The following is a 27,928-nucleotide window of genomic DNA, read 5'->3' on the forward strand; positions in this document are numbered from 1 at the left end:
CCAGGTTAAGAACCACTGCATTAGAAGAAGACAGCCTGGCGTTTACTTTAACTTGGACACACACATCTATACCTTTGGTAATTGTAAGAGAGTAATTACCAGGAGTTATCTAACCCTCTGAAAAGTGTTACTAATGTTTTCCAATGTTGTACAAATGTTTAAAATAAATATTACATTTCAACATTTATGTCAACGAAGATTTGCGTCAGCCTGCGACACATAGTAATTTTTATAGTAGGCTAATATAGCTAATATAGACACTTACATCATGTGTTGCCATCATAATAACACTTATATAAGTCTTCAAATTTTTTGCAGCTCCAGACAGATTACTTTTTTTGTATTTTTGGTCCAATATGGCTCTTTCAACAATTTGGGTTGCCGACCCCTGCTCTAACCAGTAAACACGTGGACACTTACAGCGTGAGGAAGGCCACATTGACACAAATAATGGTAGCCTACATTTCCGTTATTTAAACAGGAATAGCAACTGATAGCTTTTATCGACAAAGCAGCTCATTTTGCCAGAGGTGCATCCTCCAAACACTATAAGATTTTTTTTTTTTTGTGCGTCTGTGCAGACAAATAGATTTTATATAGTAAGAGATGCGGGAGGTCAAAACACGTGATTACGTGACGTCAAACAAGGAAAAAGCGACCGTTGTCTTGTGACAGCCGAAACTGTAAGCAGATGTAAATGACCTTTTACACCCTAAAAAAATTGGTCTGCACACAAGAGTATTATACTAACATTCAAAGAAGAAATGATAATAACTGCAATCAAACTATCCTACCAACACAACTGCAATACAGCCTCGGGAGGTACTAACCCTATATTCCGGACTGTAAGTCACACTCATGACATTTTAGAAGGAAAAACTTTTTTTTTTTTCTTAAGATCTTCCTATAGTCAAAATGACATCTGGTTCATGTCCTCAATTAGTCAACGATTTGACAATTTGATTCGGAGAAGTAGGATTTGGCTATCAATCTCGCAATAATTGTCTGATAATAAAGCCCCTGCCCCTATGTGGGAGGATGGGGAGTTACCATATTTTCCGGACTATAAACTGCTACTTGTTTCCCAAGCTTTGAACCCTGCGGCTTATACTAATGTGCGGCTAATCTATGAATTTTTCTTCGCTAATGGCAAAATTATGTAATGGATTAAACGGAGAAATGAAACAATGTACTAAAGTGATCCACTTTAAGAAACTATTCAAACGCAAAGTGTCTACAAAGTCCAACAAAGAAGAATCCTGATAAACATCTTGAACCTCATTGAAAAAAAAGGAGAAAATCGTACTCATCTCATAAAGGATGAGTAAAGACCTCAATGACTTTTCTGTTTTGTTTGATCAGCCGTTTTACTGACATATTTACCAACTCTTTCTATGTGAATATCTCATTACACAACATATTAGTGTTGTCCCGATACCAATATTTTGATACCGGTACCAAAACGTATTTCGATATTTTTGGTACTTTTCGATACTTTTCTAAATAAAGGGGACCACAAAAAAATTGCATTATTGGCTTTATTTTACCAAAAAATCTTAGGGTACATTAAACATATGTTTCTTATTGCAGTTAAGTCCTTAAATAAAATAGTGAACATACTTGTACTAGACAACTTGTCTTTTAATAGTAAGTAAACAAACAAAGGCTCCTAATTTAATCTGCTGACATATGCAGTAGCATAGTGTGTCATTTTCCATTCTATTATTTTGTCAAAATTATTAAGGACAGGTGGTAGAAAATTAATTATTAATCTACTTGTTCATTTACTGTTAATGTCTGTTTACTTTCTATTTTAACATGTTCTGTCTACACTTCTGTTAAAATGTAATAATCACTTATTCTTCTGTTGTTTGATACTTTACATTAGTTTTGGATGATACCACAAATTTGGGTATCAATCCGATACCAAGTAGTTACAGGATCATACATTGGTCATATTCAAAGTCCTCATGTGTCCAGTGACATATTTCCTGAGTTTATAAACAAAATATACATTTGAAAAAAACGAAAGAAGATGTGATGCCAAAAAATATTGACGTAACCATAGTAGTATCGACTAAATACGTGCCTGTACTTGATATCATTAGGTGTAGATCCACCCATGGCATTTGTTTACATTTTGTCGCCAGTGAGCTACGGTGTGTAGTGAAGCATGTTTAGCTATTCCTCGTCCTGAAGGGATGATACTTGTAGGAAACTTACTTTATTTGTCGCCATGGAGGCGAGGATTAGTGATTTAGAAGTCGCTAAAACACTGCCAACGGCGGATGGACGTTAGCCGCTAGCTAGCTAGCTAGCAATGTCTTAAAGCATCTCTTCCTGAGGGCGTTTCAGTGTTATAACTTCACCTTTATCTTTAGTTTTTAAGCCAAATGCGTCCGTTTTCCCTTTTCTGTCTACACCAGTGGTTCTTAACTTGGGTTCGATCGAACCCTAGGGGTTCGGTGAGTCGGCCTCAGGGGTTCGGCGGAGGTCAAGACACACCCGACTCATCGTGTAAATAAAAACTTATCCTTATCGGCGTATTACGGATACGGCAACAGCAGAAGTCAGACTGATTTGCACGTGTGTAATTTGTTGTGAGTTCATGCACTGTGTTGGTTTTGTTCTTTGAACAAGGTGATGTTCATGCACGGTTCATTTTGTGCACCAGTAATAAAACATGGTAACACTTTAGTATGGGGAACATATTCACCATTAATTAGTTGCTTATTAACATGCAAATTAGTAACATATTGGCTCTTAACTAGTACTTATTAATGCCTTATTAATGCCTTATTCGGCATGGCTTTATTATAACCCTAACCCTCTAACTCTGACCCTAACCAAATAACTGTAAATTAAGTCTTTATTACTTGGAATATGTTCCCCTAGTGTCCAAATAACTCTAAATTAAGTCTTTGTTACTTAGAATATGTTCCCCATACTAAAGTGTTACCAAAAACATATAACTTTGTCTTGAATTTGAAAAAAAACAAAATGTTATTTTTCACTAAAGAAGGTTCGGTGAATGCGCATATGAAACTGGTGGGGTTCGGTACCTCCAACAAGGTTAGAACCACTGGTCTACACACTGTGTCTGCTTGTAAGTACTCTGTGATTGTGCGCTGCCGAACATGCTCCTCTGCTCGTAAACCAGCCATGTCACGACGTGACTTCAACGCGGGCGCGGGGGGCTGTGGGACCGGTACATTTCAGAGTTGGTATCGTACCAAATATAATTCATTGGTATCGCGGTACTATACTCATACCGGTATACCGTACAACCCTAGTACAGTCATTGTTGTATCACTGATGCGTGATGAAACATCAGCGTGAGAGGCTTTTATAAACGGTGCCTTGATATGCATGTATTCTTGCCTTCTCCCCGCTGACTCAGAAGGATGCTCATTGTTAGTTTTTGGTGTTCATTCCATGGAAAATGACGCATCCAGACCTGGATTATGTTAGAGGGCAAAGCAGCTCTCCCCTCTTTCCTCATGTCATGTTTTTGCACATTGCACATGGGACTTGCAGGTCGTACTACATTCATCTCAGCCATGAAGGCATCTATATTAGGATGACAACTTTGTTCCTGTCACCTGATGAGGGACTGGGACTGCATGTCAAGAAGCAGTTGAAGTCGGAAAGACAGTGATTTGTAGCCAAACGTCATGTTCCTCCCTCTCCTAAAAACACACTGGTGCACGTTTGGGTTTATCTTCTATTTTTAGTTTTCGACATTGAACTCGTTTCCCCAATATGACATGCGTCTATACGCTGCAAGTGCACAAGCTATTCTCTCTATGTTTTTGGGATCCCGCTCACTTCGAGCTTACACTGATATGTCTGCTCTCACACCGGATTATACAGGCAAGGTGAACTAGGGATGCACACCGAGCTCCTGATTCGATTTCAGATTAGGAAAAAAATACCCGCGCACCCTGAGGGGAAAAGACTTTAGTGCAGACAGGGTTTATCTGGGAAGTGTGCAAGTGAGGGTAAGGGGGCTAATGTAACTCGTGTAATATCGGAGGGCTCATTGTTTATGCATAGAGGCAAGGCGTATGTTGCGAAAGAGGTAGACATTGTAGCACATATAGCAAAGAGATGAGAACTAATGATCAGCCTGAGACATTTTGGGGAATCAATTTGCTCTTTCTGCGCTAATCCATATAATGTCATTTTAGAGCACATTCTCGAGACACTAGTTGAAAGCTACTCATTTTCGTAACATCTATATGTATAGCTTATTTTAACTGAAGCAAAGTTTTGCCAGAGCATTAACAAAATGTTGGTATTCACAAATCACGTTTTGTAAAAGTTGTTCATCTGCATCTTATATTATATATATATATATATATATATATATATATATATATATATATATATATATATATATATATATATATATATACACACAGTATATATATAAATAGTTAGTCCTACATATGTGTCGGATGTGTTATTAACACATCCGACACATATGTAGGATTAACCGAGGGACAGTTCAAAACCAGCTGGAACAATCACCAGGCTTCTTTCAGGAACCAAAGCCTGCGGAATACTACAGAACTCAGCAAACACATTTGGGACCTCAAAGACAATAATGTTGAATATTCAATAACATGGCAAATTCTTGCATCCAGCACACCTTACAACAGTGGTAATAAAAGATGCTTTAAAGAGAAACTGTTCATTATATACCGCCCATACCTGTCATCCCTCAACAAGCGCAGCGAAATTGTATCAGCATGCCGTCACAGACGGAAACACCTCCTAGGTAACACATGAGCCAATCACCACGCCCCTACGCCAGCCTGTACCTACCCGCTCTGTGCCCTATATAAACCATGGTATGTGAATGCTTCTATTAAAATCTCCTGATGATTGAGGGAACCCCTCATGAAACAAGCCTGTAGAGATGAAGTAGTCTTGTGATTTTTTTCCCCACACATACATATATTGCGCTCTACCACGGTATCAAGCACTATTTTTTGGATAATCTAATTAAGACATATATATATATATATATATATATATATATATATATATATATATATATACATACACACCTCCTTATTCAATGCGTTTTGTTTATTTTCATGACTATTTACATTGTAGATTGTCACTGAAGGCATTAAAACTATGAATGAACACATGTGGAGTCATGTACTTAGCAAAAAAAGGTGAAATAACTGAAAACATGTTTTATATTCTAGTTTCTTCAAAATAGCCACCCTTTGCTCTGATTACTGCTTTGCACACTCTTGGCATTCTCTCGATGAGCTTCAAGCACACTTGTGAAGTGAAAACCATTTCAGGTGAATACCTCTTGAAGCTCATCGAGAGAATGCCAAGAGTGTGCAAAGCCGTAATCAGAGCAAAAGGGTGGCTATTTTGAAGGAACTAGGATATAAAACATGTTTTCAGTTATTTCACCTATTTTTGTTAAGTACACAACTCCACATGTGTTCATTCATAGTTTTGATGCCTTCAGTGACAATCTACAATGTAAATAGTCATGACAATAAACAAAATGCATTGAATGAGAAGGTGCGTCCAAACGTTTGGCCTGTACTGTATATGTATAATTTATTATATTATTTTTATATTTAAAATGATATACTCAAAATCAGGTGGCGAGCTACTCGTTGGAAACCCCTGATCTAATGAGATCCAAAACAGGAGCTGTATCCAAATTATGACGATAATAATTTAAAAGTAGTGCAATTATACACCATTTTTAATGGCAACTACTACAACAGCAAGCATATTCCAAATAAACACCTGTCTGACCGTGTGAATCCAAAATGAAGATTAGTATCTTCACAAAGTTAGGCTTTTTGATGCAGCTTTATATATTGATATGTAGAGGCCACCTATTAAACAAAAAACTTTTTTTTCTTACCTATTGGTACCTGTTTTTTTTTGGTATTTGCAAAAGTCCCGACAATTTGAAATCAAACCATGTTGGCGTGCGGAGATATTTATAAAACACGCATTCCTTCATACTTCTTCCAAACGAGCCAATTGGAAATTGCACAACTTGTGACGTTATTTCAACATGTGACGTCAGCGGATATATCCATATATGGTAGAGGTTTACCTGAAGGGCTTTGCGCGAGTCCGCCATTGTACAGTCAATTAAGTCTTTCTTTTCTCTGTCGTCTTGTTGTGGGGCAGACTGCTACGTACATGCACATCTATCCTCAGCTGTTGCCATTTTAATACGAAGTAATGTATAGTTCGAACTTATATCAGTCAGTAGAACTGATATGGATGGACTAAAAACTACAACATGGCTGACGAGCAGAAGACCCAGTCAAAGGTGTTTGGCCTGGAGGAGGACTTCGGCATGTAATTAAGACCGCCCACAAAACGGCACATCATAAAGAAATGGTCTGTAAAAGATCATCTATGCACAATTTTGACCAAATAATAAAAGATGAATTAAAGATAAAAGTGTGTCTTTTGAGTACAGTGTTTATCATGAGTTTTGGCTTGTAATAAACAGCATTTCCACTTGTATTACTGAAATGGCAGGCAGGAGTTTTTTCCCTCTCATACAAGACTTTCTTTTTGTTCATCCCTAGGTTGTAAATTCAGTAATGTTTACTATCGCATGCTGAAGAATTCACATTGACACCCTACGCGTGCATCTTCCTAGAAAATAGTTAAAAGGGGTTCTGACTATAAGTTGAGGAAGTCCCACAAAGCAGGGCGGCAGTAGTGCATTAAAGCAGAAATGATCCAAATCTAAAAAGAGTCACTGTTGTGCTCTCGGGTTTCGCAAGGCAGGACGACTAACAAGCCTGCACATGCATGTGTCCCTGCAGTCCAGAAGATACAATGCTTGCTCATCCCCAGTTTTTTTTTTTAGATATATATATATTATCAGTATTTCAGTGCTGCTTTGAATTCCTTTGTACAACATACTATGGTGCAAAACCAGGTGAATTGGAAATGTGTGTCCCTCTCTGCTGCATCAAATTGGGTGCATGGGCTGTGTGAAGCTGCCTCCCAGCACCTTGTTAGCCTGTCTGGCCACTGTGACTTAAAAGACCCTGGAAGATGTATGGCAAGAAAGGAGCACCATGGTACCAGGGGAAGACATAGCCATTTTTTTTTAATTTTCATCTTGGCCTGATACTCCGCCTGAAGTCCAGCTGAAGGAACCACTGATTGGCTTTAAATAAAGCAAAGTGTCCCCAATGGCACCATATCTCATAAATTACTCAGAAACGAGACGTTATTATGTGTTCTACCACCTCCTCCATAATAGAGGACGTGTCTCAGGGTGTACTCACATTAGGTCAATCGTATTGCGCTAACTAATTACTGTAGGGCCAGATCTACTAAAAGTTTAGGTGGGACTAAAACGAGTGCAAATACGATAGCACACGCAAAGCTGATTTACTAAACGTTTGCACAGAGGATTGCAAATATAATTATTTAGCAATCGCAGTGTGATTTATCAAGAATACAAGTCAATTGCGAACACTAATTATAATCTTTATTTAGCGCGTCTGAAAAGTATGTGCAAACTGACACAGTTCCACACACGGCTGTGAGAAACCAGACGATTGCGCTGCAGCTCCGTCCTTCGTGTGCTTTTCAACATATATGGTCTGTCAAAAAAAAATATATATATATACATATATATTACACATATTTTCTATTGAGCAATGTAATTTTATAGTTCTACTTAAGGGGGCCAATTAAAACAAATTCAATTGATGCGTTTTTGTGTCTGCTGCTGTTTTTGTTTTTTTATGACGTTAGTATTTTCATATACCGTATTTGCTTGAATTGCGGTAATTAATTGAAAACCTCTTCTCACTCCGGCGCTTACCAAAGGCATGCGGTAAATGTAAGCATGCGCTAATTATTTTAAAACCTCTTCTCACTCCGGCGCTTACCAAAGGCATGCGGTAAATTTAGGACTGCACTTATAAATTTGAGTGTGATGTAAGGATACCATCATGAAAAGCACATTTAATTAAAAAAAACATTATTATGGTCTTACCTTTACTTATAAATGAAGTCCATGCGCAGCTCCTTCTGAACAAAAGCATCGATAACTTGTTTATAGAAGTCTTCCTTATCTTTCTTCAGTTTTAAAAGTCTCTCTGTCTCGATGGAGATATTCCTTTAATTATTACCTCCTGCTTTGATTGAAAGTCCAGTTTAGAAAACTGTTTTATTTTAGATATGTAATCCTCCATGTTAAAAGTGCAAGCGAGAGGAAAAAATAAAAGATCGCTGCTCACTGTTGCTGCTTGCTGTCACTTCTTCTGCAAGAAGGATCACTAGCGCCCTCTACCACCAGGAGGCGGGAGTCATTTAATGACTCATATTTGACACACGCAGCTACGGTATATTAATAAAACATAGCTGCTTACTGTTCTTTTTAGCATATTCAATAGCTTGGACCTTAAATCCTACTGGATAGCTCTTAATCTTCTTCCCTTAATGCAATTTCAAATTATTGAAATCAGCCTCCTCCATTTTGAAAATGATGACAGGTGAAGTGTCACTCGTGACTTGACGAATTTGACCCGGCGGTTATTCTAGGCAGGCGCATACTATATACCCGGCGGCAATTCAAGGAAATATGGTAGAAGATATATTGTTAACATATTTCCTGTGTAACATAGTTCCTTCTTGCAATATGCATTTAAAAAAAAAAAATTTTTGCATATTCTTCACATTTGCAGTCAGTGCGTTTCAATGTAGATGCACCACATGACTGCTTATAAAATGCCTATAAAAAGTGGCACATGTCTGTTGCATGTTTGAAAACATAGCATAAATGCGACAGGTATGATAACCAGTGTTGGGACTAACGCGTTACTAAGTAACGCGTTACTGTAACGCCGTTAGTTTCGGCGGTAACTAGTAATCTAACGCGTTATTTTTTTATATCCAGTAACTCAGTTACCGTTACTACATGATGCGTTACTGCGTTATTTTACGTTATTTTTTAATGTAGTATCGGCTAGAAACAGAAGAAGTGTCGTCCTTCTGTCTCACAAGGAAAAGAAAAGGCGTGCTTTCCTCGACCGAGGAGCGGAGCGCAGGGGAGACGTTCCTCCAGGGCCTATGTACTTCGGGGCTAACACCCTTCACTTTACCCGGCAGTGGGTCTTTACAGCTCCGGACTCGAGGGTGAATGACGAGGCCGGCGGTTTGTTGCAATTTTGTGACTTTATTGGTGTCTTGCACGCAGCCATCCACCAAGCTAGAGCACCTGCACGCATCCACTGTTGCGCTCCCTCACCTCTCTCGCCCACTCACTCACTGACGTCACTCACCTCACATGCTGTCATTTCTTAAAGGGCCACACACACACACACACACGCTACTCTCATAACAACTAAAAAGACGTCATGGCGAAGCCAGAAGTCGAGTTACATGGAGACATTGTCACTACTTTTCTTTTGTCGAGCACAAAGAAAATAACATTTTAGTTAAATGTAAGTTGTGTCTTGGATCAAAGATCCCATCTACTTAAAGTTAAAGTGACAATGCTTGTCACACACACACTAGGTGTGGTGAAATTATTCTCTGCATTTGACCCATCACCCTTGATCACCCCCTGGGAGGTGAGGGGAGCAGTGAGTAGCAACAGTGACCGCACCCGGGAATACTGCCCAAAACAGCAATTCAAATCTGCTGAAACAGCTACATAAATGTAAATGGGTTATACTTGTATAGCTTTTCTACCTTTTTCAGGAACTCAAAGCGCTTTGACACTATTTCCACATTCACCCATTCACACACACATTCACACACTGATGGCGGGAGCTGCCATGCAAGGCACTAACCAGGACCCATCAGGAGCAAGGTTGAAGTGTCTTGCTCAAGGACACAACGGACGTGACTAGGATGGTAGAAGGTGGGGATTGAACCAGTAACCCTCAGATTGCTGGCACGGCCACTCTCCCAACTTCGCCACGCCACATAAGCAACATGCTTTGACGAAGCTAGTAAAGAGAGACACAGACTCCGATGCCACTTCACCTCCACCTAAGGATTTTAACGGAGGGACTGCTAGCCAGGACAACATTGATAGAGCCATTGCAGCGTATGTGCTAGAAGACATGCAGGCTATTTCTACAGTGGAGTCACCCGTTTTCTGGCAGCTAAATAGCATGATACCGGCATCAAACAACAAATGGCACAGAAAACATGTTCCAAGTACCTGGACAGTGAGTACATAAACATGGAAAGCGAGCTAAAGAAAACACTCCAAACTCTGCCTCTGCTCATCATTGAAGGTACACACTGTCAATTCTCTTATATACTATTTCATTCTAGACTTCTAGAGTGTTTGATTATCAAATCACTCTAAATGTATAGACTATAAAGTTCACAAACATAAAGAGGGATGCTAGTGGGCCAGGCCAATCTTTCATTTTCTCTAAACTAAAACTGGGGAAATGTGTAGAGTCTTCTGGGCTTCACTACAGTGTTGATCTCCTGAATACATGATTTTATTTCACAATTCCTTGAGAGAAAAAAAATGCCTGATTAGGCTTTGTGTATGTCATGTGTGCCTTCCTTGGGTGAAGCCAGCTTTACAGCTATGTTGTTATTATGCGGTTTGTTACTTATGTATGTTATGTTGCAGCTATTTAAAATAGTTTTGTCAATTTGTTGTGGCCTGAAATAAATTGGCCCTTTGAAACATATCTTTGTCTTTGTGTGTTGTATGTAGACCACATTGCTTAGCAGAGTTCAGTGATGCAAATGCATGTCAAGTTGATCAACACATTGTATTATTCTCCAGTGCAATAACAGTACTGAAACGAAGGCTAAAATGGCATTAATGGGAGCCTTAAAAAAAAGGAGAAAAAAATAAGTAACTAAATAGTTACTTTTCACAGTAACGCATTACTTTTTGGTGTAAGTAACTGAGTTAGTAACTGAGTTACTTTTGAAATAAAGTAACTAGTAACTGTAACTAGTTACTGGTTTTCAGTAACTAACCCAACACTGATGATAACATGATGTGCAGTAAATGTGTACAGTGTCTCCGTAGTGAAAGTCCTGTATAGTACATGCAAAAATCTCATTTAAATAAGGCGGTCTGCACCACTTATCAATTGCACATGCAGTCCGAGTAGATCACATGCAACACACTCACTATTTTGTTGTTTGCACACTCTGTTTAGCGCATGGTATTTAGATCTAGTAAATCAGGCCCTTAAAGTTCGGCACATTTGGCCAATGTGAGCGTACTGTTAAATGCTCCAGTTCAGTATACTGTCCCTTCTGTTACGTACGGCAGGGGAAGGAGACGACACCACGAGGAGGATCAGGTTAACAGGTTTATTGCAACCTTTGATGAGTGTGTGGGAGGGGTATGCTACTCTAAGTGTTTGGTGCAAGACGATGTGTAGAATTAATAATGTAAATGTTACCAGGGTTTGTCGTAAGTGCGTGTTGGAGGAATCCTTTGTCAGTCCAGAGGGGCGAGGCAAAGAGGTAGTCCGTGGGCAGGCAAGCGGTCGGGGGGCTGGAGAGAAGCAACGAGGTCCGTGTCCAAGCAGGAGTCGAGGATCGAGGGGGGCAGTCCAAAATCCAGAGGGAAGTCGAGATACACAACTCGATCACGGGGAACAGGAAGGACACTGCGGGAAGCATAAAGGACATGAGACGTGGGAAACAAGCAAGACAAGGAGAGAGAGCAAGTACGCGGGAGGGAAGCCAGAGACAGGATGCTTATTGTGAAGAGTGAACTATGTTCCGGCGTAGGCTCCATGGGTCCGCTGGTCTTTTATGCTGCTTGTCTTGATTAGTCCCAGGTGCGCAGATTGCTGATTGCTTGCAGCTTTGCCGTTGCGTGGGCGTGACGGGCCCAGCGCGAGCAGGGGTGTGTCCTGGCATGCTGCCAACTGAGGTGCTGGTAGAACTTGCTGCCGATGCCATAAAACAATAGGACCTTCCCTCCTATGGTACTGGTAGTATTGGAAACGGTGGGCTAGGGCCCCAAAGGCAGCTGAGTCATAGAATGGCTGTAATGCAAACCCTCCACACTTGTTTTTAATGATGACTTTCAGAACGGAAAACAGTGATGAATAGGAATGCTCAAAATACTCCACAACGTCTAACTCATGTCTACATCAATTATGTAATAAAGGTGTGTAATGTGTTATGAATGATAACCACCACCTTGCACAGTAGCTCGAATGACTGTAGATAAGACTTGAAATGATCCATAAAGTCAGAAAAATTGCTGTAATAGACATCTGCTGTGTGTAGTGTTGGCTATTCAATCACAAAACAAACACCACAGCACCCCCTACCAAGGCAGGTAAACGGTCATTTTGTAGAAACTTCACAGTTGCCAATTGTATATTATAAAGTTCCCTGTGTAGTATCTAAGGTGATCTTACATGATATGGATTACATTGTTTCTGATGGCAAAACAATGCTTTGGTTTTCAATTGAACCTTGGGATGGAACGGATAAATAAAGGCACCAGTGTTATGCAATTTTTTACCGAGATGTTTTTTTCCCATTGTTTTTGCCGCTATGTTTACCTTATGTATTCTCCCTTTCCTACCAACCGGTATAGCTTGGTTGGTAGAGTGGCCGTACCAGTAACTTGAGGGTTTCAGGTTCGATCCCAGCTTCCGCCATCCTAGTCACTGCCGCTTTGTCCTTGGCCAAGACACCAGTGCCACCCATACTGGTTTAAATGTAACTTAAATATTGGGTTTGACTATGTAAAAGCGCTTTGAGTCACTAGAGAAAAGTGCTGTATAAATATAATTCACTTCACTCCTCTGATATGCTTTTAAAGGGGTCACATTATATATATTTTTTACCTTTAAAATATGTAATGGTGGTTCTTGGTCAAAATTGTGCATAGATCATGTTTTTACAGTCCATGCTCAACATTTACGTGACTCCACTTCCACTGCGTCTACTCACCGTCAGCGATGTTGTTGTTTTTAGCGCTTCCACCTGGAGTCTACTGACAGATATAAGTTAGAACTATGTACATGCCACTTTTTATTAGAAATAGCAACAGTGGAGGATGCGTGTGCATGTAAGAGCCAGGAAAGGTGTGGATGATACCATAACAACATTACTACACCTTGTTGTTGGGCATCTAGATGGAAATAAAACACATGCTTTGTGGATTTTTCATCTGCGTTTGACTGCATGCAGCCACACATTCTGGCTCGTAGACTGCTGAATATGTCCAATATTGACTTTGGTATTATATGCTGGCTAGTGGACTTTCTCACCTCAAGATCACAGAGGACCCGTGTTAATAGTACACTGTCTGATGCTCGCTTATGCTCCACAGGATCACCCCAGGGACGGGTCCTGTCCCCCCTGCTGTTTGTACTGTACACAAATGACTGTCAGAGCACACTTCAGTCAAGGCACAATTTTAGACAATAAATTGACCTTTGATGCCAACACTGACCGTATTTGTAAGAAGGCCAATCAGAGGCTGTTTTTCTTGAGGAGACTGAGGGGCTTTCAGGTTGATAGGACACTGATGAGGATGTTCTATTCATCTTGTATTGAATCTATTTTAACTTATTCCATCACTTCCTGGTTTGGTAACCTCAGTGTGGCCAATAAAAATAGATTGGGTGGTATAATCAAGGTGTGCCAAAAGACCATAGGTACTACCTTGAACCCCCTGAACCAGATCTATCAGGCCCATACTTGCCAACCTTGAGACCTCCGATTTCGGGAGGTGGGGGTGGGGGTGGGGGCGTGGTCGGGGAGGCGTGGTTGGGGGCGTGGTTAAGAGGGGAGGAGTATATTTACAGCTAGAATTCACCAAGTCAAGTATTTCATATATATATATATATATATATATATATATAAGAAATACTTGACTTTCAGTGAATTCTAGCTATATATATATATATATATATATAGTATATATTCATTTTATTATATATATATGTATATATATATATTTATATATATATATATATATATATATATATATATATATATATATATATAAATAAGAGAAATACTAGAATTTCAGTGTTCATTTATTTACACATATACATACACATAACACTCATCTACTCATTGTTGAGTTAAGGGTTGAATTGTCCATCCTTTTTCTATTCTCTGTCACTATTTTTCTAACCATGCTGAACACCCTCTCTGATGATGCATTCTACTTCGTCTCCTTGTTGTGTGCGCAGTTGTGCACTGCACTCTCTAAAAGCCCTACATGTTATTGTCACATATGCATGTACAGTAGATGGCAGTATTGTCCTGTTTAAGAGTGTCACAACATTGCTGTTTACGGCAGACGAACTGCTTTACGGTAGACGAAAACGTGACTGCTGTTGTTGTGTGTTGTTGCCGCGCTGGGAGGACGTTAATGAAACTGCCTAACAATAAACCCACATAAGAAACCAAGAACTCGCCCTCGATCATTCTACAGTTATAACGTGATTGGGCAGGCATGCTGTTTATATTGTGGGAAAGCGGACGTGAAAACAGGCTGTCGACACGTCACTCAGGTCCGCCTGAATTTCGGGAGATTTTCGGGAGAAAATTTGTCCCGGGAGGTTTTCGGGAGAGGCGCTGAATTTCGGGAGTCTCCCGGAAAATCCGGGAGGGTTGGCAAGTATGATCAGGCCAGAGTCATCCAGAAGGCAAAGGCAATTCTGGTCAACCCTCAGCACCCTCTCTTCTCAGAGTTTAGACTCTTGCCCTCAGGATGCAGGTACGCCCCTACTAATTGAAAGGCCAAAAACAACAGATACATAAGATCCTTTGTTCCCTCAGCTGTTGCCTTTATAAATGAGCTTCTTAAACAAGCTTAGCTGCTATGCAGTCACTTTAGTGGGAAGCGACATGTGATGATTAGTTTTTATTGTTTTACAAATGTTTTTAGTTTTTAGCTCAATGCTTTCATGATGGTTTGTATGTTGTATGTATTTTATGTATCTGTACCTTGTTTTACTGTTGTACCTTGTTTTTTACTGTTGTACCTCATTTTACTGTTGAACCTTGTTTTTTAATGACTACTGCTGCAAACCAAATTGCCCATCGGGGACAATAAAGATTTTCTAAGTCTAAGTTAATCTGCCCCACAACAAGAGGATAGACAAAAAGAAGGAACTTATGAGTACAAAGTTGGACTACACAAAGTGGACTCGCACTAAGCTCTTCGGGTAAAATGTTACCATATATGGAGATATCCGCTGACGTCACCAATTGGAAAAACGTCACAAATCGGGCAAATTTCAAACGGCTCATTTGGAGGAGGCATGAAGGAAGATTGTTTTATAAATATCTCTGCCATGCCTCCATGATTGGATTTCAATTTTTTTCAGACTTATGCAGCTCCTAGTTACACAAAAAGGTGCCAATAGTTAAGAAAGTATTCTTTGGCATAATAGGTCCCCTTTAAAACACAAATGGGTAGTCTATCATTAATAGAACTCATCAGTTTTCCAGTTGCTGTGCCAATGTTACTCACATCGTCTTGCAGCCATGTGCAGGACTGTGTGGGGCCGTGATGTTGACAGTTTGGCAGCAGGAAGAGTGTGGGCGAAGGCCAGGCTTTTTGCACTGTACAACCTCACAGTCTGAGACGCTGAGTTGCCTTCATTATTCCGATAAAATCTATTGAGCATCTGGGACTAAATTATTCATCACCCTCGACCTAGTTCTAGGGTGCTAAGTTAGATACTTGTATGTCATCAAGCGTGATAGCTACAATGGGGAAACAGTGTTCTGCCATTCCATTGATAATGTAATTGACGTAGGTTTGATTTACATTATGAAGGCTTCAGTTGTACTTTGTCCGATATAAAAAGTCTCCATCTTGACATTAAAAATTCCGATCTTGCTGTCCCGCTATTTGTACCGTCCCTCACTGGTGCACTAATGAGATGTTGCTGCTGGCGGAAAGCACAAGACAACAAACCTGGTCAGAACTGGATTTTAACAGACCTCTGCAACCGTGAGAAAAAATAACAAGCACCTAAGTGTTTAAGGCAGGGGTGTCAAACGTACAGGTTTTATCCGGCCCGCGTGATGAGTTTGCCAAGTATTAAAATGAGCTGCATTTTGTTTTTAATGAAAGAAACTGCTGTTCTAAATGTGTCCACTGGATGTCACAATAGCAATTCTGTTAGGACTAGCAAGATGTACAAAGTAAAGCGTGGCTGCAGCTCCTCTCCCTCAGCCCAAAAAAAAGTTAAATATTGCCGTTTTATGTCTTCTGCTTCGAACACATCAGTATTTGACACCCTTACTCCCCCATAATGTCTCTGTCAAAAACGAGAAAATGCAACCCTTTTGAATAGTTTTTACCTCCGTTTCTGACAGTTTGTTGAGTTAGCACTGGATTGATACGTGGACATGAAAAAGGAGGCATCTGATACCTTGAATAGTTTACATGTTGTGTTTTTGTTCAATCCCAGAAAGACTTAAAGACTTAAAGTTTAATCCTGGCTTTGTAGATACACTGAGACGAAGTCTAAGCTCATTGTGTTTTTAAAGCTGCACCAATTTCCTCTGAATTTTCAACAAACTTAAAGTGTTTTGTCCATAGGATTAGTTGTGATTTGTACGTTTTCATAATGTGCTTGTTCTATTTTTGGCCAAAGTAAAACAAAGAAGTTGTCTTTACTTTTAAGTTATCATGCCATGATTTTAACATTACGGCCCACTTGACAATAGATTTTCCTCTATGCGGCCCCTGAGCTAACATGAGTTTTGACACTCCTGGTTTAAGGGATATTTAGGATTCAGATGTTTACTGTAAATAAGGTTATCTTCAGTTGGTTTTTCTAAGAGAATAATACAAACCTTAGGAGGGTTTTCAATTATGACACAATAGGGAATGTTTATACTGGCTTTGAACTGATATGATTCGCTGTTGTGTTTCATTTCATCAAGCTTCATTATAGGTAATTTTGCTTTTAAAAGCCGAACGTGTATTCTGAAACAGTCTCCGTAGTCATAGTAAAAATCATTGCATCATCAATTTTGGCCATAGGGAAATCTTTGGAATTTAATATATCAGTAAACACACTCCGTCTGTTGGTGAAATTCACATCCTGTGCTTATGTTAAAAAAATTTAAAAAAAAGATATTACAAGCTATTCTGTCGGCGTAAACTGAGAATTTAAAGTAAATGTCATGGTTGCTAGATGACATGGCCAAATTGTACTGTGGAAATAGCAAACAGCTTACGTCTGGTTGGCAGTGGCGATGATTAAATGGTGTTGCAGGTATGAGGGTGTATTAATTAGTGCACTCACAGCTTTAAGATTGTGTTAATGGAGTTATGGAGGGGAAGATAGAACAAAAGGTATGGACTTGTCTGTGAGGCTCAGTCTGTATGCATTGCATTAGACTCTATTGAAAATAAGGAATTATCCTTGGTTTGTCAAATACTCTGTAGATGAAATACATTTCTGCAGAAAAAGACTAGATAAAAAGAGGGTTACAGCAAGGTAAAAGAAAACAAGGAGCGTCCTCAGCGGAATACATTAGTAGGACAGCGGAGGCATGCGTCGGATAAACCTTTCAGATGCCTTTTGTGTCCTCCTGACTTTCAGCGTGTCTCCAAAGACATGTGCTGTGTGCCAAAGATTATTCATCAAATTAGACCAATGAGACAACTATGTGAAAATCCATCGCTCTCCGCAGAGAAGCACCAACAAGTTTTCACAAGAAAGCCCTCTCTTGGTTTATAGAATACAACATAGAGATACCCTAAAGCAGTGACTTTCAACCACTGTGCCGAGATTATGTCATTTCACCTAATTGTGTTACAAATATTTTTTGCAAACCCAGTAATTATAATCCGCAAATAATGTGCCGTTGTTGAGTGTCTGTGCTGTCTGGAGCGCGGCAGAGTAACCGTGTAATACTCTTCCATATCAGTAGGTGGGAGCAGGTAGCTAATTGCTTTGTGGATGTCGGGAACATGGTTCGTCTTGATCACAATATGCAGACGACAGCGGGAGGAAATGTGCAGGTAAAAAGGTATCTAATGCTTTAACCAAAAATAAACAAAAGGCGAGTGCCGCTAAGAAGTTAAAGTTAAAGTACCAATGATTGTCACACACACACTAGGTGTGGTGAAATTTGTCCTCTGCATTTGACCCATCCCCTTGTTCACCCCCTGGGAGGTGAGGGGAGCAGTGGGCAGCAGCGGTGCCACGCCTGGGAATCATTTTTGGTGATTTAACCCCCAATTCCAACCCTTGATGCTGAGTGCCAAGCAGGGAGGTAATGGGTCCCATTTTTATAGTCTTTGGTATGACTCGGCCGGGGTTTGAACTCACAACCTACCGATCTCAGGGCGGACACTCTAACAACTAGGCCACTGAGTAGGTGAGAAAAGGCATTGCAGCTTAGGGATGGCTATGCAAAACAAAACAAAAACTGAACTGGCTGCAAAGTAAACAAAAAAAAGAATGCTGGGCGACAGCAAAGACTTACAGCGTGTGGAGCAACAGACGGCGTCCACAAAGTACATCCATACATGACATGACAATCAACAACAAAATAGGAGCGCAAGACAAGAACTAAAACACTACACACAGCAAAATACCAAAAAACTAAAAAAAAGTCGTGGCGTGATGTGACAGGTCGTCAGAGGTGGGTAGAGTAGCCAAGAATTGTACTCAAGTAAGAGTACTGTTACTTTAGAGATTTATTACTCAAGTAAAAGTAAGGAGTAGTCACCCAAATATTTACTTGAGTAAAAGTAAAAAGTATGTAGTGGAAAAAACTACTCAAGTACTGAGTAACTGATGAGTAACCTGTTCGTTTAATGATGACGGCAACAAATAATGCACAAAAACATAAAAATAGCAATGAGCAAATTCAGAGCCAGGAATATCTCTTAAGCAACTAAAACACTAAAATATATTAAATAATAATACATTAACATTAAAAAAATTAAGGCAAATTGAGCCACAATAACTTAACAGCACCATAGGCTCAGTAGGCAGAGATTACAAAGGAAAATTACAAGTTAGCCTTTACGCAAACCATGATAGGAGTGGGCTGCACCTGAGAACACACTGTGCACTTCTGATTGGTGTTTGTATGCATGCATGAGTGTGTGCGTATGTGTGTATCTCTGTCTGTCTATGAGGCTGCAGTGCGTTAATAAATGTCCCCACACGATGTACATCTGACAGTGATTCATAGCAAGGAAGCTAACATCAGCCTACGGTGACAGCCAAAATATTTACTAACGTTGCTTACCGTACTTCCTCAAATTTGATGTTGAGTTCATGTAAGCCAGGGGTGCCCACACTTTTTCAGCAGGCGAGCTACTTTGTAAATGACCAAGTCGAGGTGATCTACCTCATATATACTGTACATATACATACACATGCATACATTGATATATACAGTATATAATTTATATTTATTTATTTTGCCGTTTTTGTTCACATGTTAAAGGTGTTTTAATGAATATACATGCATGTTTAACATATAGATTCCTTCCTTTCTTGAAGACAAGAATATAAGTTGGTGTATTACCTGATTCTGATGACTTGCATTGATTGGAATCAGACAGTAGTGATGATAACGTCCACGTTTTCAAATGGAGAAGAAAAAAAGTTCCTCCTTTCTGTCTAATACACATGAAAGTGGTTGGTTTTTGGAATCTTATTTGTCCAGCTTCCATATTGGTTTTTATACACTTTACAAGAAATACATTGGCGGAAAACTCTGTAGCTTGCTAGCTTGTTTGCGCTGGCTTTCAGAGACTCTTATTTTGTTAGCACAGGCGCGATGGAGCGGCACTTTTATTGTAAAGACAGGAACTGTGCGGTCAGTCTTTAGGCTTTTGACGGGAGGTGCGGTTTAAATAAAAAAGTGTCTTTTTTCCTTCACACCTTCACACTTTTGATTGATTGATTGAAACTTTTATTAGTAGATTGCACAGTACAGTACATATTCCGTACAATTGACCACTAAATGGTAACACCCCAATACGTTTTTCAACTTGTTTAAGTCGGGGTCCACATGTGACGGTCATGTGACCGCCTGGCTCTGTTTGATTGGTGAAACAGAGTCCAACGTCACCAGTGACTGCATGTGATTGGTGAAACGCAGGCATGTGATAGATCTTACTTTGAAGGTCTGTCTGACAGACCAAAACAAACAAAGCGTGCATTAACAGATCGATAAAAATTAGTAGCGTGTAGCAAGCTGAATGTAGATAAATGGAGAGGAGTAAAAGTATCGTTCCTTCTCTATAAATATACTCAAGTAAAAGTAAAAGTATGTTGCATTAAAACTACTCTTAGAAGTACAATTTATCCCAAAAGTTATTTAAGTAGATGTAACGGAGTAAATGTAGCGCGTTATTACCCACCTCTGCAGGTCGTGACAGTACACCTACTTTGAGACAAGAGCTATAGTGATGCATGGTTGGTTATGGTTTGAATTTATATCCAACATATGCAAGAACAACTTCTTACTGTCAATCTCGGCTGCTGAGTTTCATTGTTTAATGTTTTCTGCTAGTGGTGTGCCTTGGGATTTTTTCAATGAAGACAATGTGCCTTGGCTCAAACAAGGTTGAAAAACACTGGTTTAAAGCAGTGTTTTTCAACCTTTTTTGAGCCACGCACATTTTTTCCGTTGAAAAAATCTGAAAGCACACCACCAGCAGAAATCATTAAAAACCAAAACTCAGTTCACAGTGAAAAGTCATTGTCACAAATGTTGAATATGAATTTAAACCATAACCAAGCATTCATCACTATAGCTCTTATCTCAAAGTAGGTGTACTGTCACGACCTGTCACATCACACCGTGACTTATTTTGAGTGTTTTGGTGTTTTCCTGTGTGTAGTGTTTTAGTCCTTGTCTTGCGCTCCTATTTTGGCGGCTTTTTCCCTTTGTTTGGTATTTTCCTGTAGCAGTTTCATGTCTTCTTTTGAGCGATATTTCCCACATCTACTTTGTTTTAGCAATCAAGAATATTTCAGTTGTTTTCCTCATTCTTTGTGGGGACATTGTTGATTGTCCTGTCATGTTCGGATGTACATTGTGGACGCCGTCTTTGCTCCACAGTAAGTCTTTGCTGTCGTCCAACATTCTGTTTTTGTTTACTTAGTAGCCAGTTCAGTTTTAGTTTTGTTCTGCATAGTCTTCCCTAAGCTTCAATGCCTTTTATTAGGGGCACTCACCTTTTGTTTGTTTTTGGTTTAAGCATTAGACACCTTTTTACCTGCACACTGCCTCCCGCTGTTTCCGACATCAAAGCATTTAGCTACCTGCTGCCACCTATTGATATGAAAGAGTATAACATAGTTACTCTGCCGAGCTGTAGACAGCACCGACACTCAACAATAACACATAATTACTGGTTTGCAAAAAATAATTTTTACCCAAATAGGTGAAATTAGATAATCTCCCACGGCACACCAGACTGTAAGTGTGCTGTGGCACAGTGGTTGAAAAACACTGGTCTAAAGAATACCTCTAATTCCCTATGCAGCATAAAGGTGAACACATTCAGTAAGTAATTGTACTACAGCACGCTGCAGAATCACAAAGTCACCTGTTTTAATACATTGCACAAGTGCTGACTATGCTTTTGAGAGGACATGCAAGGGGTCTGTTGAGGTGCCTCGTTAGGAGGACTTTTATCAATCCTTAGATATGGAAAGCCAAAATGACAAAGAGAAGTCAGGTTGGAATGTCAAAGTTCACGCCACCTTGATGGCTCAGTGGAGGTCGACTGATAACCTTGCGTTAGTACAGTTCTCATTATCCCCAATATCCCCCCGACACCTAAATTATCTCACATGACAATGTACTTAGAGACTGTGAAAATGCTCATGCATTTTGCATGAACGCTAAAAGCAGGTTTCTCTCCACAGAATGGCTTTCTCTTCTAGTTTGTGTGCGTTACGTACTCCCAACTGTCTCCCCGGGCTTTCTCGGCACATCCCACTGGAGTGTGCTATCGGCTCCTATGAGCAGAAGCAGATAAATGAGCTACTCTCCAGGTTCCATCATGGCTTCAGCACTTTACTGCTGGAATAATGATGCTTTGCAAGCCCAGAATCCTTGCTTTTAGTGCTTTAGAAGTACCTTGTTTGTATGAGCCCCCTCTCTCCTGTGTGAATTATGCTCCTTATACTGGGAAAAAAATTGAGTCACTGTTCTGAGCTAATTAACACTTCACAGAATACCTGGGAAAAAGTTATAAAAATATAACATTCAAATCCACAACCCTTTGTGGTGCCAAACTAGTATTCTGTTTGGTTTTATTTAAAATACCTTCCTCACTAAAGGTTTTTTGAAGAATTTGATTCTCTTTTCAGACTGGCAAGCTTCCCACTATTTGTCATCTCTGTGGTAAGCCACAAAAAAATCCCCCACATGGGGACACCATGAATTGGTAATGTTGGGGGCTCTCTAGGTCATGACCGCATCAAAATGTTGACCTGCACTCTAATCCTGCTTGGGTGAGGCTTGTCACTTGGGAATTTATTGAAGGGGATATGTATTTATTGCCTTATACTTTTTTTTTACCCTATTGTATAGTACAACATATAGGTCAGGTAATGTCCTTGTAAAGCCAAGAGAAGTGTGTAAGTAAGTAAAAGTGTACAATATGTTCTCAAATTTGAAAATTTGATATAGAAAATCAAAATTGTTATACAACACTAAAGGCGAGGCTGTCATGTCTGTGATCATGTTTTGTTTAGTTATGTTTTGCTTGGTTTAACCATTAGTTTCACCTGGTTCACATCGTCATGTCACGCACCTGTCTCACGTTTTCACATTTTGAGTCACGCACCTGTTTTCACTAATCATGTCATCACAATTTAAGCCTGGAGTTGCCAGGCAGTCAGCCTGGCGACATCACTCTTGACACACTCCTGACACTCTGTTTCATGTTCATAGTCCATGCTGCCCTGTTCACGTCATGTCAAGTAAGTTTTTTCTATTTATGCCACAGTTAGTGTCTTTTGTTTTTTTTGTCCATAGTTCTGCCTTTGTGCGAGTTTTTCTTTTTATAGCCAAGTTTTGTACTTCCGCCCTTGTGCGCGCCTTTTGTTTATTCCTTTTTTGAGTGTTAAAATTAAATATGTATGTACCTTCATGCCATGTCCGGTCCAAATCATTTGCACCATGGGAAAACAAACCACGCCAAAGTCCAACTCTTGACAGAACTAATGAAACAAATACTTGCACGTGGGCAAAAAACTATGGACATGAACAAAAGTCGCTAACTGTGGCATAAATAGAAAAAACGTACTTGACATGACGTGAACAGGGCAGCATGGTTCTGCCCTCACTATACATGTTGAGGTTATACAGCTTGGCAGGCAGCTAACAAACAATCCAAAGCAGATTAATCCATTTAGGCTCTTTATTGTTGTTGTTCTTGCTTTGTCTTTTCCTATCTTTACTTTTGTTTTGCACTGGACTGTTATTTTTTTTAACTGAAATACACACAATGACAAATGTATAAGCTATGTGATTCAATTAACATACTGAAATGTAATACACAATATGTAAATATTAGCTTCACACAAATATACAGTACTATCATCAAACAAATACTTCTGAGTGTTGAAACTATTTCGATGGTGGAAATACACGACTGGCAGCCATTTTAAGTCCTCAAACATCCATTGAAACAGTGCACAAAAATCGTTTTTCAATAAACATCTTAGTATCAAACCTAAACACTTTCCACCTTAATATTGAGTTACACAAACAAGTTAAATAGTTTACTTACAGACTCATCTTTTCCAAGGCTTGTAAGAGCTAACACAACTTGTCTACTTCTCAATTGTCTCAACCTGGAAGTGCCCAAACTAATGACACGTAGTATTTTCACATCGCCACAAGGTGTCAGTAAGAGTCTACAATCAAATGGGCATAACATTGCAGGTCCCACAGGGCATTTCCTGTACGTGGAAAGGGATTCAAATAAAGAACCAACTATTTTTCTTTACTATAGTGATCTTGATAATGGGAACCGGTTCTCAAAAAGGGATTCGAGTCCATGGAATCAGTTCTTTTCTTATCGAACAACCGGGAGAACCGATTTCGAACATCATCCCTAGTGCCAGCAACGTCTGAGACGCTGGCATACAAAGCCCTCAGATGGTGATTGTAAACATGAGTGTCCAAATAACCAAATCGAGGCAGGTGTGTCAATCCGCGCTCTACACTAGCTGTGACGAGGTAGGGGAAACACACAGGAAGTGTAAAAAACAGAGAGAGAGAGTGCTGGAGCAGAAACACAAGGAAATAATAAATAAAGCCAGACTTTAAACTGGCGGGTCATGACATGTGCTATAATACAGCTGAATTCAATCAAAATAAAGTCAAATCACTCGACTTTGGATAATGTCTGACTGACATAATGAGGAGGGGACAGCAAGGTCCGTCCTGGCTGAGAGTGACGGTTTATAGGTGTCACTAGAATCAACATTTGGTAGTGTGTAATTTGTGCTTGTAATTTATTGTTGTAAGTGTCATGATAACACATGGCGGTTTTTGGCGTGACACCATGACACAGAGACAGTAGGTGAAGTGCAGATAAGAAGGCCATGTTATTATGCACTGACAGATAAACCCTCCCAATTAGTGATCAGAGGCAGGCTAAACAGGAAAGTTAAACTAAACTAAACCAAAACAAGAAATAGAACAACAATAAGAGCGTTAGAGGGGAAGAAACACTCAACAGGAAAAACTCAAATTTATTGTGACAATAAGAATTAAAGCTTCATATTGCTGACATCATGTCTTATTTGACCTGTCATCGCAGGTTAGACTTTGTATATTGTTGTTCCTGTGTTTAGTGTTATTTCTGTTTCAGCGCTCCTTCCTTTCTATTTTGCCACTCCCTTCCTGATTGAGCAGACCCGCCTCTGATCACTAATCAGAAGGGTTTACTGTATATGCCAGCCTCGCTTCTCAGACATTGCTGGATCATTTTCATTGCTTTGTTTGCTTCCATGCTGCATAGGTTTCCCTGCTTCCTGTGTACTTGCCTGTTGCACTTTTTGTTTTAAAATTAAATAAATGTTCACCTCTACGCTGTCTCCTGTCTCCGCCTCTTGGAGTCATAAATACTGCAGTGATGTGAGTTTGTAACATTGAGGTGGATTTTTCCAGAAAATGGAAAGCAATCTGTGTTGGCCCTGCGGTGAGGTGGCGATTTGTCCGGAATGTGCCCTGCCTTCTGCTTAATTGCAGCCGGGCTAGAAAGGGACAAGCGGTAGTAAATAAATGGTTAGATGAAATTGTGGCCTTTCAAATTTGAAGGTTCCACTGTACTTGTATTGTAAGCTATAGTCAAGTAACTACTTCCACTGACGGCAGAGGAGGGTCTTGTTGTGAAGGTCAAGTCATTTCCACGTAGTCGTGATAGTGGTGTTCATACAGCTCCTCTAAAGCTCACGGTGTTGTGATTTAACCAAGGTAGCAGTTTCCCTTGTCTTGAAAGTTACTCTGATGGAAGGGTCGAGTGAGGGTATATTGATTCCATGATCCCCTAAACGTCTTCCAGTGAATGTAGCGTGTCACCATCTCATGCCAGCCAAAACAAATCACAAGTCAGAAGTGATGGATGTGGCACTCTTGGATCGGACAGCTATGCCATCTGGATAGCAGACACCGCACATCAGCAAATTGCATTTAGATATAGACCAGCTTTCCCGGGCCTCACCAGCAACTGCTCTTCGTCCCATCTCCCATCGTGGATTTCATAGATCCGTTCCAGGTTTAATAAGTAAAGATCATGCTCATGTGAGCTCCAAATGTCTAAATAATGCAATGGAATCAGATTACGTGCATCCAAACAGATGTTAAACAACATGACGTCTTTAATTTCCCCGACACGAGTCAATACTAATCCAACTTGCAAACATATTGTGTAGCGCATCACTAGTAACCAAGTCCTTCTTTATGACAGCTGAGATCTAGTTAGTTACAGCTGTTACATTTTGCCCCTGCCATGAAGCTTATTTTATGCTTGAAGTTTGCTGTTTGCCAGTAAGATTATGTAAAAATGACTTAAGCAATTCCTATCCAGATAAAGATTATGGATCCAAGATGGGGTTTTTTTCTCAGATTTGCAAGCATGTTTTGCCTGAATGTTGATGACAAATCCACACGTAGTTAGTAGTAATTCTTAAAATCTGTTTCTCTTTCTGCAGACCACTGAGGACCTGCTCGTGGCATCTGCCGAGTGTCCAAGCGATGACGAGGACATTGATCCCTGTGAGCCGAGCTCAGGTGGGTTAGGTTAGTCATCTCTTTTTATTCTATTTCTTCATGGCTGTGTCAGTTTGGTCCTGTGTTCTGTAGTGCATCTCTACGGATAACGCACAGCAGCAATACAATCGGAGTTTGAAAGTCCTCTAAAACCGTATTGACCCGGATACAAGACGGTATTTATTTTCCGTCATCAGAGCTTTTCTTCCTGCTACTCATGCACACCAGAGATATGGAGAGATGCAGTCATCACACAGACCCACTTGAAAGAGTATCAAGGCTGGGTAAATTAGCAAACAAAGGACGGTCTTATCCTGGCTGTTATTTAAATGTCATTAGCTGGAACATCCACTTCATGAGCACTATCAAATATTCTAACCTTATCAAGATAATAATGCTCAGTAGGTGCAGATTTACCAATAGGATTAAAGGCCTCTTATTATGCAAAACCAACTTTTTTTTTTACCTGTTATATGTATACATACATATACATATACATATATATATATATATATATATATATATATATATATATATATATATATATATATATATATATATATACACATACATTTATACATGTATATATACAGTACAGTATATCATTTATATTTATTTATTTTGCCATTTTTGTTCACATGTTAAAGGTGTTTTAATGAATATACATGCATGTTTAACATATCGATTCCTTTCTTTCATGAAGACAAGAATATAAGTTGGTGTATTACCTGATTCTGATGACTTGCATTGATTGGAATCAGACAGTAGTGATGATAACGTCCACGTTTTTAAATGGAGGAGAAAATAAGTTCCTCCTTTCTGTCTAATACCACATGAAAGTGATTGGTTTTTGGCATCTTATTTGTCCAGTTTCCATATTCGTTTTTATACACTTTACAAGAAATACATTGGCGGCAAACTCCGTAGCTTGTTTGCGCTGGCTTTCGGAGACTCTTATTTTGTTAGCGCAGGCGCGATGGGGCGGAACTTTTATTGTGAAGACAGGAACTGTGCGGTCAGTCTTTAGGCTTTTGGGGAGGTACGGTTTAAATTAAAAAGTGTCTTTTTTCCTTCACACTTTGATTGATTGATTGAAACTTTTATTAGTAGATTGCACAGTACAGTACATATTCCGTACAATTGACCACTAAATGGTAACACTCCAATAAGTTTTTCAACTTGTTTAAGTCGGGGTCCACGTGTGACCACCTGGCTCTGTTTGATTGGTGAAACGGAGTAAAATGTCACCAGTGACTGCATGTGATTGGATGAAACGCAGGCATGCGCTAGATACTACTTTGAAGGTCTGTCTGACAAACCAAAACAAAGAAAGCGTGCATTAACAGATCGATAAAAATTAGTAGGGAGTAGCGAGCTGAATGTATATAAATGGAGCGGAGTAAAAGTAGCGTTCCTTCTCTATAAATATACTCAAGTAAAAGTATGTTGCATTAAAACTATTTTTAGAAGTACAATTTATCCCAAAAGTTACTCAAGTTGATGTAACGGAGTAAATGTAGCGTGTTACTACCCACCTCTGTACGTAAGTAGTAAAACCTTACTGCGGTTTACCCGTAGAGCTTTGTGTCACGACAGGGTTTTCACAGCTTACTGCGGGGTTCGTTCTCCCGAAATGCAGACGGACGACTCCGGACATGGCGTGCAGCTAAAAACACGATTTAAT

At 39.7% G+C, this 27,928-nt stretch overlaps 1 protein-coding gene across 23 annotated transcripts in view; it reads left to right on the plus strand.

Moving 5' to 3' along the window:
- The window catches only part of LOC133605783 (neurexin-1a-like), a 670,433-nt gene that overhangs the window by 596,428 nt on the left and 46,077 nt on the right, over positions 1-27,928 (plus strand). For 17 of the 23 annotated variants that reach the window (XM_061959083.1, XM_061959164.1, XM_061959112.1 and 14 more), the window contains one exon: positions 26,187-26,274. In XM_061959083.1, the coding sequence (XP_061815067.1) occupies positions 26,187-26,274 (88 nt within the window). The remainder of the gene's footprint in view (positions 1-26,186; positions 26,275-27,928) is intronic. The other 6 variants (XM_061959095.1, XM_061959236.1, XM_061959144.1 and 3 more) reach the window with 1 other exon arrangement.

Source organism: Nerophis lumbriciformis, linkage group LG02, assembly GCF_033978685.3.
Source record: "Nerophis lumbriciformis linkage group LG02, RoL_Nlum_v2.1, whole genome shotgun sequence".
NCBI lineage: Eukaryota > Metazoa > Chordata > Actinopteri > Syngnathiformes > Syngnathidae > Nerophis > Nerophis lumbriciformis.